At 47.2% G+C, this 14823-nt stretch overlaps 1 protein-coding gene across 2 annotated transcripts in view; it reads left to right on the forward strand.

The window, feature by feature from the left end:
• The window catches only part of UBE2L3 (ubiquitin conjugating enzyme E2 L3), a 56800-nt gene extending 44421 nt beyond the window's left edge, over positions 1 to 12379 (forward strand). For both annotated transcript variants that reach the window (XM_034989198.1, XM_034989199.1), the window contains 2 exons: positions 5854 to 6040; positions 10946 to 12379. In XM_034989198.1, the coding sequence (XP_034845089.1) occupies positions 5854 to 6040; positions 10946 to 11100 (342 nt within the window). In that variant the 3' untranslated portion in view covers positions 11101 to 12379. The remainder of the gene's footprint in view (positions 1 to 5853; positions 6041 to 10945) is intronic.
• The last annotated feature ends 2444 nt before the right edge of the window (positions 12380 to 14823 follow it).

The raw sequence follows: 14823 nt of genomic DNA on the forward strand, positions 1-14823 counted from the left end.
TAGTAAGTCCTTGGGAAAGAGTGGTCGAATCTTCTTTACGTGCATGTGTATCATGACTAGAAGCAAATGCAGAAAAGTGGATTGTTAGCAAAAAAGTTATTTTTCTTCTTCCTTTTCTCCTCAACTCTACTGTTTACAAAATAAACAATAAACACTTTAAAACCAGTCACTTGGGGCGCCTGGGTGGCTCAGTCGTTAAGCGTCTGCCTTCGGCTCAGGTCATGATCCCAGGGTCCTGGGATCGAGCCCCGCATCGGGCTCCCTGCTCCGCGGGAAGCCTGCTTCTCCCTCTCCCACTCCCCCTGCTTGTGTTCCTTCTCTCGCTGTGTCTCTCTCTGTCAAATAAATAGATAAAATCTTTAAAAAAAAAACAAAAACAAAAACCAGTCACTTATATAAAGGGAGAGTGGATACATGTTTGGCTAATCACCTGTAGTGTCTTCAGGAGAGAGAGAAATAAAATTTCAAGGCTGTGCACTAATTGAGAGCAAGTAAAATTATTAGAAGAAATTAATTTTACTGGGGCGCCTGGGTGGCTCAGTCGTTAAGCGTCTGCCTTCGGCTCAGGTCGTGATCCCAGGGTTCTGGGATCGAGTCCCGCATCGGGCTCCCTGCTCGGCGGGAAGCCTGCTTCTCCCTCTGCCACTCCCCCTGCTTGTGTTTCCTCTCTCGCTGTGTCTCTCTCTTCAAATAAATAAATAAAATCTTTAAAAAAAAAAAAAGAAATTAATTTTACATATAAAAACATTCCTTGACACAGTAATATGAGCTAAAGGGAATGCAAGGTACCCATATAGGCAGGAATAACAGAAAAAAACATTGATCAGGGTCATGCGTAAAGATAAAAATGCTAGAATAGCTTGATCTTGGTGTGAGGCAAATTCCTGGGTAGATGTATAATTCTTTTCTACAACACAAACATGTTTTCTCATTAAGGTCCCTTAGAGTTTCTGAGCTACCTTCCACAGAATAAGTTTAGCTCTGAAATGTCAAAGATTCACAAGTGCTCTGGGCCTTTATCCAGAAGGTATATCCTGTGTTTTAATTTTTGTACACCTTCTTCAGCAAAAATCACTGGGACAGGTGGACAGTCTGTGTGATTGGCACACACCCGAGCCACTCCTTTGGTCATCCCCAGAGCCCCAGACAAGGACAGAGGCCCAGAGAAGTTAAGGTGAGCTTAGCCATGTTACCTAAGTGGTGGTGAGAGGCTCAGCCTGTTGTGCTTCTGGTAGCAGCAGAGCTGCTTTTCTTGAGCTTCTTGCCCAGGTGCCAGGCACGTTGGACTGTATGAGCTCAAACCTCATCACGGCAGACTGCAGTTACACTCCCATTTCACAGCTGTTCAGGAAGGGTCCCCGGCTTGCCCAGTGAGCAGGAGGTAGAGCCGAGGTTAGCACTGCTAACTGGAACCGGCTCATTCTTGTCTCCCAGCTCCTAGCACAGGGCCCAGCATCAGGTGAGGCACAGGGTGGTTGATCAGTCCAGGGCAATGAATGAATAAATCTGGCAGATATGACCAGCCAAACAAAAGTTGTACAGGAAAGCTCTTTTTACATGGCTCAAGCAGTATAAGTGAATGTGATTTTTACTTAGAAAATTTAAACCTCTTAAAAACCAAAAGCAAAAACAAAACCCCTAAAAACCAAAAATCAAAACCAAAAGCAATCTTCTCTGAGTTCCCCCATTTGTAATTTGTACAAATTTGTACATTTGTAACAGTGAGTTGAGCTGTCCTTGGTAGTGAGTAACTCCAGGTGGGCACACAGGACAAGGCCTGGGAGGGGTCTGCTGCCACTTTAACTTCTGGACAGTGTTCTAGAGAACTGTGTGTTCCTAAAGAAGGGATTAGGGACGGTTTTGTTGGGATAAAAATGACCCCAACCTTTTGTTGAGATAAAAATGATATCGTAACCTTTCCCAGGTGTGTGCAGGGCTGTCTCCCCACATAGGCACCTGGCCTGGACTGTTCGCTAACATCTCCACCTTCTTCCAGACCCTGAGTCTCCCAGCTTCCTCACAAGCTTCCCCACAGATTAATCTGACAGGGTATCCCACTGCTCAGAGGGGAGTTCCGAGCCCTAAACGTGGCCCCAGCCTTTCCTTAGGAAGACCCCATGTAGCCCCTCAGCCACACTGGCTGCTCCCAGCCTCGTCTTGCCCCAGATTGCCCCTTCCAAGCCCCACCTCCTAGTCTTCAGTCTTCTCTGCCTGGAAGACCTTTCTTACCCTTCAGCATTCCCTAATTTTACCTGTCCTCAAAGCCCCTGCACCATGCCTCCCTTCTTTGGACATGTCTGGTGCATGCCAACCTTGTTTCCCAGCAGAGGAGCTGTGTTTGCTGGAGGATACCCAGGTGGTCTGGGGCTTGAAGAGGAAGGGCTGTGGTGTGGAGGCTGCCAACAGCATTCCTGGGCACTCTTAAAAGCTTAACTTTCTTTGGGTTGGGTGTGATATGGCAGGAGAGCCAGAGTACTAGGAAAAGGCAGTAGATGAAGGGTTTGCTCAACTTCCCAAAGGTAGACGGAGGGTGAGGAGAGGCTGGGGCTCATCATCTCTCAGAGGCTCCTGGGCCCACCAGGGTGTCCAGCCCCTGAGGTCTAGATCTTCGAGCCATCCTAGGGACAAGGAGGTGGGACATGGTTCTGGCCCTGACTAGCTACCAGCTAGGGGCAAGCTCAGCTTCCCAGAGTCTAGCCATCCAGCTGGATACTGGCTTTACTTTGAGGAGACCAAACTAGCCAGAATTTGGAGCCCTGGCCACCTGTTTGGCCTATCAGCACTCAGTGTGGTCTTGGTTGGGTTGTTATTTACCCCTAGTGTGACTCTTCATATTTTCTTTTTCTTTCTTTCTTTTTTTTTTTTTAGTCTTTCTAGATTCATTTATTTTTTTTCTAAGATTTATTTATTTATTTTAGGGATGTGGAGGGGAGAGAAAAACTCCAGCAGACTCTGTGCTGAGTGTGGAGCCTGACAGGGAACTCAGTCTTACGACTCTGAGATCATGACCTGAGCTAAAACTAAGAGTTGGACACTTAACCAGCTGCACCACCCAGGCACCCCCAACTCTTAAAAGATGAGATAGTTGCAAAAGACCTATCTGATAAAGGGCTGTTATCTAAAAATACACAAAAAATTCTTACTTGATTTTTATTTTTTGTTTGTTTTTAAAGATCTTATTTATTTGACAGAGAGAGACAGCGAGAGAGGGAACATAAGCAAGGGGAGTGAGAGAGGGAGAAGCAGGCTTCCTGCTGAGCAGGGAGCCTGACCCGGGGCTCGATCCCAGGACACTGGGATCATGACCTGAGCAGAAGGCAGATGCTTAACGACTGAGCCACCCAGACACCCCATATTTTTATTTTATTTTTAAAGATTTTATTTATTTGAGAGAGAGAGTGAGCGAGAGAGCACAAGCTGGAGGAGGGGCAGAGGCAGAGGGGCACCACCCAGGTGCCCCAAGAGTCTATTTTAAAATGGGCAAAAAAGGGGTGCCTGGATGGTGCAGTCGGTTAAGCATCTGCCTTCGGCTCAGGTCATGATCCTAGGGTTCTGGGATCAAGTCCCACATCAGGCTCCCTGCTCAGCGGGGAGTCTGCCTCTCCCTCTGCCCTTCCCCCTGCTCATGTTTTCTCTCTCTTAAGTAAATAAAGAAAATCTTCAAAAAATTTAATAAAATGGGCAAAAAATCTGAACAGATATCTCACCAAGGAAGATAAATATATAGATGGCAAATAAACATATCAATAGTCAACATCATGTTGTTATTAGGGAATTGCAGATTAAAATAACAAGATACCACTACACACCTATTAGAATGACAGCAGTCTAAAACACTAACACTAGGGCTCCTGGGTGGCTCAGTCAGTTAAGCAGGTCTGCTGCCATCTGCCTTCGGCTCAGGTCATGATCCCGGAATCCTGGGATGAGCCCCATGTCAGGCTCCCTGCTCAGCGGGGAGTCTGCTTCCCCTCTCCGTCTGCCCCTTTCCCTGCTCATCCTCTCTCTCTCTCTCTCTCTCTCCTTCTCTCTCTCTCATAAATGAAATCTTTAAAAAAAAAAAAACATACCAACAAATGCTGGGAAGGATGTCGCTCAGTGAGGAACTCTCATTCGATGGTGGTGGAAATGTAAAATAGTGCAGCCACTTCGGAAGACAGTTGTTTTTTTTGTTTTTGTTTTTTTTTAACAAAACTAAACATACTCTTGGGAGGCCTGGGTGGCTCAGTCAGTTAAGCATCTGCCTTCGGCTCAGGTTATGACCCCTAGGTCCTGGGATTGGACCCCACATTGGGCTCCTTGCTCAGCAGGGAGCCTGCTTTTCTCTCTGCTGCTTCCCCTGCTTGTGCTCTCTCTCTGTGACAACTAAATAAATAAAATCTTTAAAAATAAATAAATAAAATAAATAAGTCTTAAAAAAAAATAACTAAACATGCTCTTAACCTACAATCCAGGAATCATGCTGCTTGGTATTTTCCCAGAGGAGTTGGGAAGGTGTATCCACACAAAAACCTGCACACAGATGTGTAAGTCAGCTTTATTCTTAGTTGCCAAACTTGGAAGCAACCAAGATGTCCTTCAGTGGGTGAATGGATAAAATAAGTGGTGCTAAATCCAGACAATGAAATATTCAGTGCTAAGAAGAAATGAGCTATTGTGCCATGAAAAAAACATGGCAGAACCTTAAATGCATATTACAAAGTGAAAGAAGCCATCTGTAAAGGCTATATATACTGTCGGATTCTAACTCTAATGTATGATACCATACCAAAACCATAAAATGAATGATACCAAGAGTGAACCCTAATGTAACTGGACTGTGGGTGATAATGAGGTGTCAGTGTAGGTTCTTTGATTGTAACAAACAAGCCACTCTATGAGGGATGTTGATAGTTGGGGAGGCTCTGTGTGTGGAGGAGTGGACATACAGGAACCCAGCTCAGCTTTCCCCTGCTATCCTAAAAGTAGAGCATTCTGGGGCGCCTTGGCTGGGTCAGTCAGTGGAGCCTGCGACTCCTGATCTCAGGGCTGTGAGTTTGAGCCCAAGATTGGGTGAAGGGATTACGTAAGAATAAAATCTTAAAAACCACAAACAAAAGTAGAGCGTTCCTAGGAAACCTTGTGTAAGCCAAAATGGTGTAAAGCAAAGAAGCAGTTAGTTACCATTAATTTACATGGAAAAAATGTTTAGTGTTCCCAGACCCCAAAAATAACTTCTCTTAGGCTTGTCTGATACTTTAGGACACATCTTGCTAACACATAACACAAAATCAGATAAAGCACAGGTGCTCACAGACAGTTCAGAGCTTGTCACGGAGACACCGAGTGTAGTTCCCAGGGAAGGCGCTGTGCGGCGCCACCACTCTGGCTGCTCCTGGGGCGCGTGCTGCCTCTGTAAAGGATTGCAGCAAAACAAACACGTGTGTTTGCCTTTTTTTTTTTTTTGCCTTTTTTGGTAAAAGTGAAAATCCTCTTCAGATTTCTTTCTGTTGGCTAGCAAAACAGGTACTAATGTAGGCCTTTCCTGAAAGTAAAGTGGCGTCACTTGAACTTTTGGAAAGTGAGGGATACCTGGATTTCCTCTTGGTGCTGCTGTAAACCTAAAACTACTCGAAGTCTATTAAGGATACAAAGATAAAGTGGCCACACCATCAATCTCAGAGCTTTCTGGAACTTAGCAGACATCTTGCTCTAGAAATACTGATCGACTGTTGGTTGCCCTCAAGGTGACAAGGCTTCAGTTGGCATACTGCTTGAAATAAATTAGTTTTTCAAGTAAACAAACCAATTCTGTCTCAGCGACAGGTTTTTGAGTTGTAACGTGTTCATTTGATCTTTTCTTGTTCCCTGCAGGACAACCCTCCATATGATAAGGGGGCCTTCAGAATCGAAATAAACTTTCCAGCAGAATACCCATTCAAACCACCGAAGATCACATTTAAAACAAAGATCTATCACCCGAACATCGATGAAAAGGGGCAGGTCTGTCTGCCAGTAATTAGTGCTGAAAACTGGAAGCCAGCAACCAAAACCGACCAAGGTAAAGCATGCTTCTGGTGTCTTCCTCGGATGTTGCTGCCGTGGGGCAGGGTCTCTTCAGTCCTTTCTAAGGCCATGTCTCACAGAGTCCAGAGAAATCTTACCTGACCAACTCCAGTGCACACAGAGGTGCTGCTGAGGTCCCACCATTCCTTGTGGGAAGGGCACATCTCAGTTAAACCGTTGACCTGTGTAGGTATTGGAGGAGGCCCTCCTGTGCTCCCAACCAGTGGGGACACATGTAGAGAAACCAGCCCAGCATTGGCTACCTATGCAGTGAGGGGGTGTGGGCACTGTCCCTGAAAGTTTTCATGAAGGATCACAGGGCTGCTCTGAGTGAGAAAGGGCAAGTGATGTTTAAGGTGACCTCACACAGCAGTTAGCACATGAACTCAGGCTTGAAGGAAGAAAGGAGATTGGAGAGGTCCTGCCAGACTAAAAGAAGGGCATAAGGCAAAGCCATGTGGTGGGCAGCACAATGGTAGTGGCTCAGAGGGGGTGGTGTTGGGGGAAGGGGCATGGTCATGTGGACTGTGTACCCTGATGAAAGCACAGAGTTGGCTTTAGTGGGCCTGGAATTCCTTGTAATTGTATGTGGCCATATGTGGCCATGTGTCCGGGTCCCTCTGTGTGAACATACATGTGCTCATTTTTCTGGGAAAGGTACTTGATTCATTATTATGGTTAGCCTTCCTCTTGTCCCATGGAAGTATCTAGATTTTGTTACAGACTGTGTCCAGTTTTTGTTAACTCGAGAACTTTCTTTTGAACTCCTGAATCTCATATTTTTCGTGGCTTTTTGATGTGTAGCTACCTGAACCACTATACAGTCTTTTCAGATTAAAGGGAGTGGATGAGGCTGGAATTTGTGAGGCCACAGGTGGTTTTTCAGTGACCAATATAGTCATTTTTCAGTGGAACCCCTGGAAGATGGAGTTGAAAATCTTGCACAGGAAGTTAAGCCTTCCTTATTTGAAATAATAGCTGTGAAAGGTGTCCATCAGGTTTCACAGCTGAGTAGTAGAAAAGAGTGGGTTTTATGTTGAATCAGAATAGAAAGATCTCCAGTGGACGTGGCATTCGGTCATGTACAAGTTGATATTTATAAAAGCTTGATGAAGTATGTTCTTAAGTGCATGTCCTTGGGTTTTTTTTTCTGTACAAATTCCTAGCTCCTCACGTACATCAAGCATGTTGTCCCTGGCACTTGCTGCCGTGTTCCCTTGCTGCTGCTGTCTATTATTATATTACAAATGACCTCAAAACTTCATGGGTTAAAATAACAAGAATTTGGTATTTCTTATTCTGTAGGTTGGCTGGGCTCAGCTGGGTGGTTCTGCAGCTGGTCATTCCAGAGGTCACTCATGGCTCAGTATCTCTATGTAATTCAGCATTCACAGCAACTTTAGGGTACATGACTACCGCAAAAAATACCTAGAATTGACTGTACATGGAATGTCCAGAATAGGCTATTCTACAGAGAGAGAACATAGAGTAGTGTTTGTTAGGGCTGGGATGAGGGGATTAGGAAGTGACTGAGAGTGGGTGTTGTTTTGGGAATGATGAAAATGTTCTGGAGTGAAATGGTGGTATCACACAGTTTGTGTATCTACTAAAAACAACTTAATTCTTTACTTTTAAGAGTTTTTCTTTTTTTATATCTCAACTTTTTTAATATCTCAATTTTTAATTAGGAAGTAGGGAAGCATTAAAAATTGAGCAAAAACAGCAGGACAAAAGTCAAGAAACAAAGCAAAACTATATCAAACAGAGAGGTGTAGTAGAAGTTGGCGATAATAACACCAGAAAAAAAGAACTTGAAGACATAGTTTTGTTCAGCAGTGTATCTGGTTCTAGTAGATGTCTCAGCAACAGAGCAAGGGCTTAGTTTGGTGGTTGAATAAGATCTGCATATAAATTAGAGACAGTAACAAAGCCAGCATAATATGGACTCTGTATGTACCAAACAACAGCAGCAAAATTATATAGAGAAAAATCAAATAATTCCTAAATTGAATGTTTCCGTCCCCCCCACATAATTATCTTAAAACAAATCAAGCAGATAAAATTTAGAAAGAGGACTCAAGAAATAAACAGCAGAAGACTAATTAGATTTTGTAGCACATTCTGTAGAAGGCTGGTTAGGCATTGCACACTTTCAGGGTTGGGGTACCACTCACATTTTATTCTGAGAACGGAGCCCCTGGATCTGAAGGGGGGTGTTGAATCACGGATATTGTTTACATCCCCTATTACAAAGAGACAGTAAGAACAAAAATGGGGAAATTTTATAGCCTTTATTCTGTGGTCCTATACATTGAGAGTAGGAGGTAAAATTTGGTAATGTTTTTAAACTCTTATATTTTGGAGGCAAAATAAAATAGCTTCTCAGAAACATTTGGGTCAAGGAAGAGATTTTAAAAAAGCCAGGGCTAGACCATTTGTAAAATATAATGAGTGCGCTGTTTTATGTGTGAAAATGCTGGGATGGGGCCACAGTTGTAGTGTGAAAAGCAGTTGTAGCTGTCAGTGTCCTCACTAGCAAAGCAAGCTAAGCTCAGCTGGATTTTATTACAGTTTAAATAAGGAGCCTGAAATGCCCCCAAAGGAACAGAGAAAGAATGAAATACTCATCAGAACTACTAAATAAATTGGAGAATATTTCGACTTGATCAAATAAGCGAAAGCAAGTTACCAGAAAAGAATTTAACAGATATAGCAAACTTGCAAAGTGATTATCTTTTGAAAAGCCAGCCTTAATAATGAACAAATGGTTTTATACTGATACATCAGGTATTAAGATGATCCTAGTGAAAAGCCAGAGAACCTGAGTACCCATCACGGAGGGTGAACAGGAAACCTTGAAAACTCCTCAGTGCCCCACCCCCATACACACCCCCAACGCACTCATCCAGGCAAGAGCCCCTTGAGGTTCCTGAAATGCTAATGAAGCAGCAGTTCTGCTATAGAACAGTTTCTAATCACACAGAAGACAGGAAGCCATCTGTTTATGCACTGAGTCACATGTGGTGCAGGTTTCCAACCTGAAGTCAAGAACAACAGGAGGGATATGGAGCAGTCTCACAGCTGAGCACAGGGTGGGCAATGTGGGAGCTTGCTAAAATAGGGCATGGCCCTCGAGCTGAGGTAGTGTCTGAGAGAAACTGTGAAAGGTGTGCTCTGGAAGAGTGTCTCAGTGTGGTTGCTTCCCTTGGCTGGACAGGAGGGGGCCTTAGGTGCTCATTTTAATGTTTGTTGATGCATGCCTTCTGTTTATGGCAAGTCAAAGTGATTTTCCATTGGAGTTACATTTACTTTTTCTTTGAAAAAAATTTATATTTTAAAAAATGAGGTGATTTAGAGAAATATATTAGGTAACTAATCATTTAGGCTATATGTGGATATATGGCAAACAGTGGAACACCAGTGGTGGGAATTGGGGAAACAGGAACAAACAAAATAGCTTTATTATCATTTGTGCTGTCACACAAGAATCAAATGTGAAAGGGATAAATCTTAAATAAACAGACAAAAATATACTTGCAGGGCCTGCTTCCTCTTAGAGATATTTACAGGTGGGAGGTGATAATGCCTGCCCCTGGGGGTGGTGTGGAGATTGGATTAGAAACTGCCTCAGCCTACAGAGACGCTTCCAGGCCCTTCACTCCTGCTTGCTCTTCACAGTCCACCCTCTTTGCCCACCAGCCCCTCCTCCCTACTCAGCCTGGACCCCGTCAGCCCTGCATGTGCCACCCCTCCTCAGCTGTGTCCACCATGGTCACAGAAACCCTCAATTGCCCCATCTCACCTGGTAGCACTGATAGGCAGAGGTGAGGGCAAGTGGGCTTTGGCTGCCTGGCCAGGGGTACTTTGTGCTCCTCCCACTCAGAGCAGAGCTAGGGGCTGGGTAGGCCTTTGTGCTTGGCTCAGCCAGCACTAGCATTTAATCCATAACTTGTAATGCTGGGGTGAAAAACACAGTCCCCAGCAAAGGAATCCGTGGCATCGGTAATCCAGAGGAGAGATGCCTTTTTGCTAGGAACGTGGCAGTGGGAAGGAACACAGCATTCTGGGGGTGTTGGTCCTAATTAGGGCTGGGTGAGGAAAAACGTGTGTGAGAAGGCGAAGTGGCTACATGCATCCCACTTCTGAGGTGAGGGAGCCTGGGGTTCCTGGACCTTCCGTCCTTCCCCCTCGATCTCCCTCCCCCACCTTCCTTTCCCCTGTGGCCCTTCCATCCCAGGGCTAGCCTTCCAGGACATCTAGGACTTACTGTACTTTGCGAAAGCGTTGTGGAGCCCACCCCAAGCAGTTGGTGTGATTTCTGCTTCTGGGATTGAGAGCATAACACTGGTGAGGGTTAGCTACCTTCTAGCAGTTAAGACAGCGTGTCAAGTGAACCTGTCTCAGCTAGTTGAGAAGCTCTTAGGGGTCTTCCAGGGTGAGCTCATTATGCATTTACACCATGCAGACACCAAAGTCCCCTGAACCGATCGTAGTGAGGGGACGCGTCACCCAGTCCCTGCCCTGGAGAAGCTCCACCTGTGTGTGCAAGTGTGTGTATATGTATGTGAGGGGGTGTCCGTGCTAGGACCGAGATCTCCAGAGTTCAGGAGAAGGGGGAGTGAGAGTGACTGGGGTTCCCTGAGATGTCAGTTCAGGAAGGTTCCTGGAGGAGGTGGAGGTGTCACTCTGAACAGTTACCCGCTGTCTTGTTAGCAGCTTGTGGCCCAGCACTTTCTCCCAACTACAGAGGAGAGATGGGTTGCGCCCTGGTGGTTAGAATTTTGGATAAACAGGAGGCCACTTTATCTTAAAAGCACATTGATGTAAGTCAGTGTTGCAGTCAGAAGTTGCCCTTTCTGAGACTGTTCTAACCAGCGGTGCCTGGTCCTTTTCTTGGCAGTAATCCAGTCCCTCATAGCACTGGTGAACGACCCCCAGCCCGAGCACCCACTTCGGGCTGACCTAGCTGAAGAATACTCTAAGGACCGTAAAAAATTCTGTAAGAATGCTGAAGAGTTTACAAAGAAATACGGGGAGAAGCGACCTGTGGACTAAACTCTGCCGCGACCGATTCCAGCGAGTGTGAGCGGAGACCCCGCAAAGCAGGACTCTGTGGAAAATTGACACGTGCCGCCGCCTGGCATTTGCTTGTGGCAGTTACTAACTTTCTACAGTTTTCTTAATCAAAAGTGGTTTAGGTAACCTGTAAAGAAAGGATTAAAAATTTAAGATGTTCTAGTTCTGCTTTCTTTGTTTTAAAAATCACTGCTTCAATCTACTTTAAAAGAATGGTGTTTCTTTTCTTGTCCAAATTGATCCAAAACCTTCAATTTACATTTAGCCCTTATGGTTAAGGAAAAAAAAGAAAAAGAAAAAAAAAGTTGCAGTTCCCTTTCTTCCCCTGCCCTTGCAACTCCCACTTTCTTGCATTTGGTTTATTTTTCACTCATTCACTTCCCCCAGACCCAGGGCTATCTCCTCTGCAAAGGAGAAGAGACCGCTCCTGGCAATTCTGGTGGCTTCTCTACTCCCATGTTGCACTGCCCTGTGTGGGAGTTGGTTCAAATTCTCCTGGCTCCAATTTATAATGTCCTTTAAAAAGAATTTAAAAACAAGCAAACCACCACTCACCACCCCACCTCCCCCTCACCACGAAACAAAACAAAACAAAAACCAGCCATGAAAAGGGAGGCCCAGTTCTTCTGTAAAAATCTGGCTGGTGTTACCACAATAATATTGGTTAAATGGGCAAACCCTGATGTCTGTGTGCGTGATTGAACTTCAGCCTGGCCTGGCCTGCTTGGGGAAACCCAGGTCTGTGGCAACCCCAGGGGAGGGCCTGCCGACCAGAGGATGCTGTGCATTTGTGTGAGGAATTTCTCGCCAGAGAGGCTCCTGCGGCCAAAGGTTGACGCTCCTCCCTGCAGCCACTGTAGAAGATGTGCTGGTCACTGCGGACAACGCCGAAGCCAGATGTCCCTGTGAAATTCCACGCTCACCTGTCTCTAAGCTCCATCTGAATGTGCCACGGAGCTCGCTCTCCCAGCTCCTCAGTGCAGCGCAGCCCCACTGCGACCCTCGCTCGGCACAGTTTGACCCTTTGCGGGGTTGGAATTGGCGGGACTTGGCTGTAGCCAGCAACGGTCTGGGGTTGCCGGTGCCCTGCCGGCCAGCCCCGGAATAAGCCGGCCTTCCCTCTCCCTCTGGACTCACAGCCTTTGCAGAGTCAAGCTCCACTTGAAGCTCACTCAGTAATATCCTTTACATGTGTTTTATATTGTTTTGACTGCCTTTTTTTGTAGAAATAAAATTGACCTTAGAATTTATCATCAGATGAACTTGTAAGGATTTGAATGTTAATGTCTTTTCAAAGCAAGCGGGACTGCCCCTGAAATCGAGAATGCGGGTCACTGACACCCAGAGGAAGCCGATGGTCCAGACGCCGTGTCACCAACTCCTCTTCTGCCACTGGCGGCTGCCCTTCTTGGTCCTCAGGGGGGAGCTAGATTCTGTGGAGAAGATCACGTGAAGAAACTGCTTTCTGTTTTTAGCTCTCTTACTTGGGATCTTTCCGGGGCTTTACAGACCTGTAAGATGGTTTCACCTGTGCAGAGGTGGGTGTGATGGGTAGGTTAGGCAGCATAATGTTGTTTAGTTGTCCAGGTGCATGGCCCCTGCGGTGTGTCAATGAACTCAGCTTCTTTAGTCCTAGGCACGCCGGGGGCAGGTTCTGGAGACTCCCGTGTGCCCGGGAACACAAGCGCGTCGGGCCAGTGTTTCCACATCTGTCTCTTCATTAGCAGAAAGGTGATGATGGACTTTTATTTCACTCACATGCAGATTTGTAATAAAATGCCAAATTCTGTCAGAAGCTATACAAATAAGCCACCATTTGTTCTCATTGCTTCTCTGAACCCAGAAATACTGCCATTCTTGGAGACTGTCCCATTGCTTCGTATCTCTACCAGCATAGTTCTGCCCGCCTGTCGCCCTCTCACTTCTCTGCTCATCATGGGAGGATACCTCTGTGAAAGCCGGCAGCCCCTCAGGGACTCCCAGCCCTGGCATGGCAGCCCAGGGTTTGCCCCATCAGAGGCCTGGCCCTGGGAGAGCGAGGCAGTGGGTGGGCCCTCCCTCAGGCCTAGGCAGTTTGTCCCGTCCAGCCTGGGCAGTCCCCAGGCCAGGCTTTGAGCACGCTGGCGGGCAGCCCTGGCTGCTGCACAACCAAACAGCTGGGTCCTCTGGAGAAGGGGAGAGCTGTGGAGCGGCCACCGCTGACCCGAGCCCACTCAGGAATTCACGCCCGCCGGGTTCCTCGGAGTGCGCTGGGTCCTCTCTGCCCACCCTGCCCCTCCCCGCCACACCCATGACGGAGAAATAGGCTTTCTGAGATGCCGCGATCCCGTTCTGCTGCCCTTAATAAAAATGCTCTCCGACACTGGTTTGGTCTTGTGGGTTTCTTCCTTACTGGGAGTGGGCAGAGCCCGGGGCCTATGTTCTTGTAGACGGGGGAGGGACGGCCAGGGCCCAGGCTCGCTCTTCTGCCTGCTCCTTTCTCCCCACGCCCAGCTTTTCCAGAAGAGAGCACAGAGGTGTGTGGCCTTCCCAGGAGGGAAGCCAAAAAGGCTGGAGATCCAGACCATTAGGGCCTGCCAAGGGGCACCTTGGGTGTCAGGGGAGGGGACAGTGGCCTCTATGTATATGCCTCATTTCAGTACACTTCTCAGTCCCAAGAGAGTGATACTATTAGAGGAGCAGACTGAGTCCCTGAGGAAGGGTGGCTGTCTTGTTCAACATCACCAAACTCAGGAGGGTGTGCCTGAGGCTGGGGCTAGGCCATTTCCTTGAATGATTCCAGCCAGGAATCTGGCCTCCAAGTCCCAGTGACCTCCTGTTGTAGTATTGACGCAGCATGGGGCCGTGATGCTTGTTTCTTATTTCCCTGTCTGGAATTTGACACCAGCGGAGACCAGACCTGCCCTGTCAGATAGGTCTGCAGGTGTCCAGGAGGAACCTTCCTGGGATGTCTTTTTACCAGGAAGCAAGGAGCCGGTTCTTTCCCTTGATCATCAGCAGGGTACTCTGCCGTGTTCTAGCACTTCATCCTCCGTGACTCTCCAGACAACGCCATGGACACCATTATCCGTATTTTTACAGAGGAAGAGACTGAGGTTCAGTGACAGCCAAGGAAACCAGGCCTGGGTTTTTACAGTCTAGCTCCAGAGCCTGTTACAGTCCACCCCTCAGGTTCCTTGGAGCCTGACCCTTCCCAAATCCGGAGCCCTACGGGACCTTCTCTCAACTTTCTCAACTCCGGAGCCACCATTTTCTTGCCTTCCTCACTCTTGTATTAATTGTTCAGCTCAAAATACACATCTACTTCATCACTCCAGTGCCCATGGCAGCCTGGCTTCTGTCAGCCCCTGGCTCCCTGAGGCTTCCTCTGGCAAGGGCCCCAGGACTTCCTCACTGCGCAGTCCACAGGCTGGCGGCCTCTCAGCCCCGCTCTCTTTCTTCGTTGGCAGCACCTCCATGTCCCACCCTGCCAGGGCAGCCCCCTGACCCGGTCGAAGGCAAAGCCAGAGCTGGTCTTGGTTCTTCCTGCCCCGTCTGCACTGGCTCTTCCTCCTCTCCCTGCGTCCCTCATGCAGCACGGGGTGATGGCACCAGCTGGAGAACGAGCAGAGATGAAGGTAGCCTGGCTCAGGCGGTACTTGCTAGATAGCTGTTTCCTGGGTGATTGGAACACGTTCTTGCAGAAGGGCTCCTTGGGGCACC

The sequence above is a fragment of the Mirounga leonina genome, unplaced genomic scaffold (assembly GCF_011800145.1).
Source record: "Mirounga leonina isolate KUSES-001 unplaced genomic scaffold, KU_Mleo_1.0 Mir_481, whole genome shotgun sequence".
NCBI lineage: Eukaryota > Metazoa > Chordata > Mammalia > Carnivora > Phocidae > Mirounga > Mirounga leonina.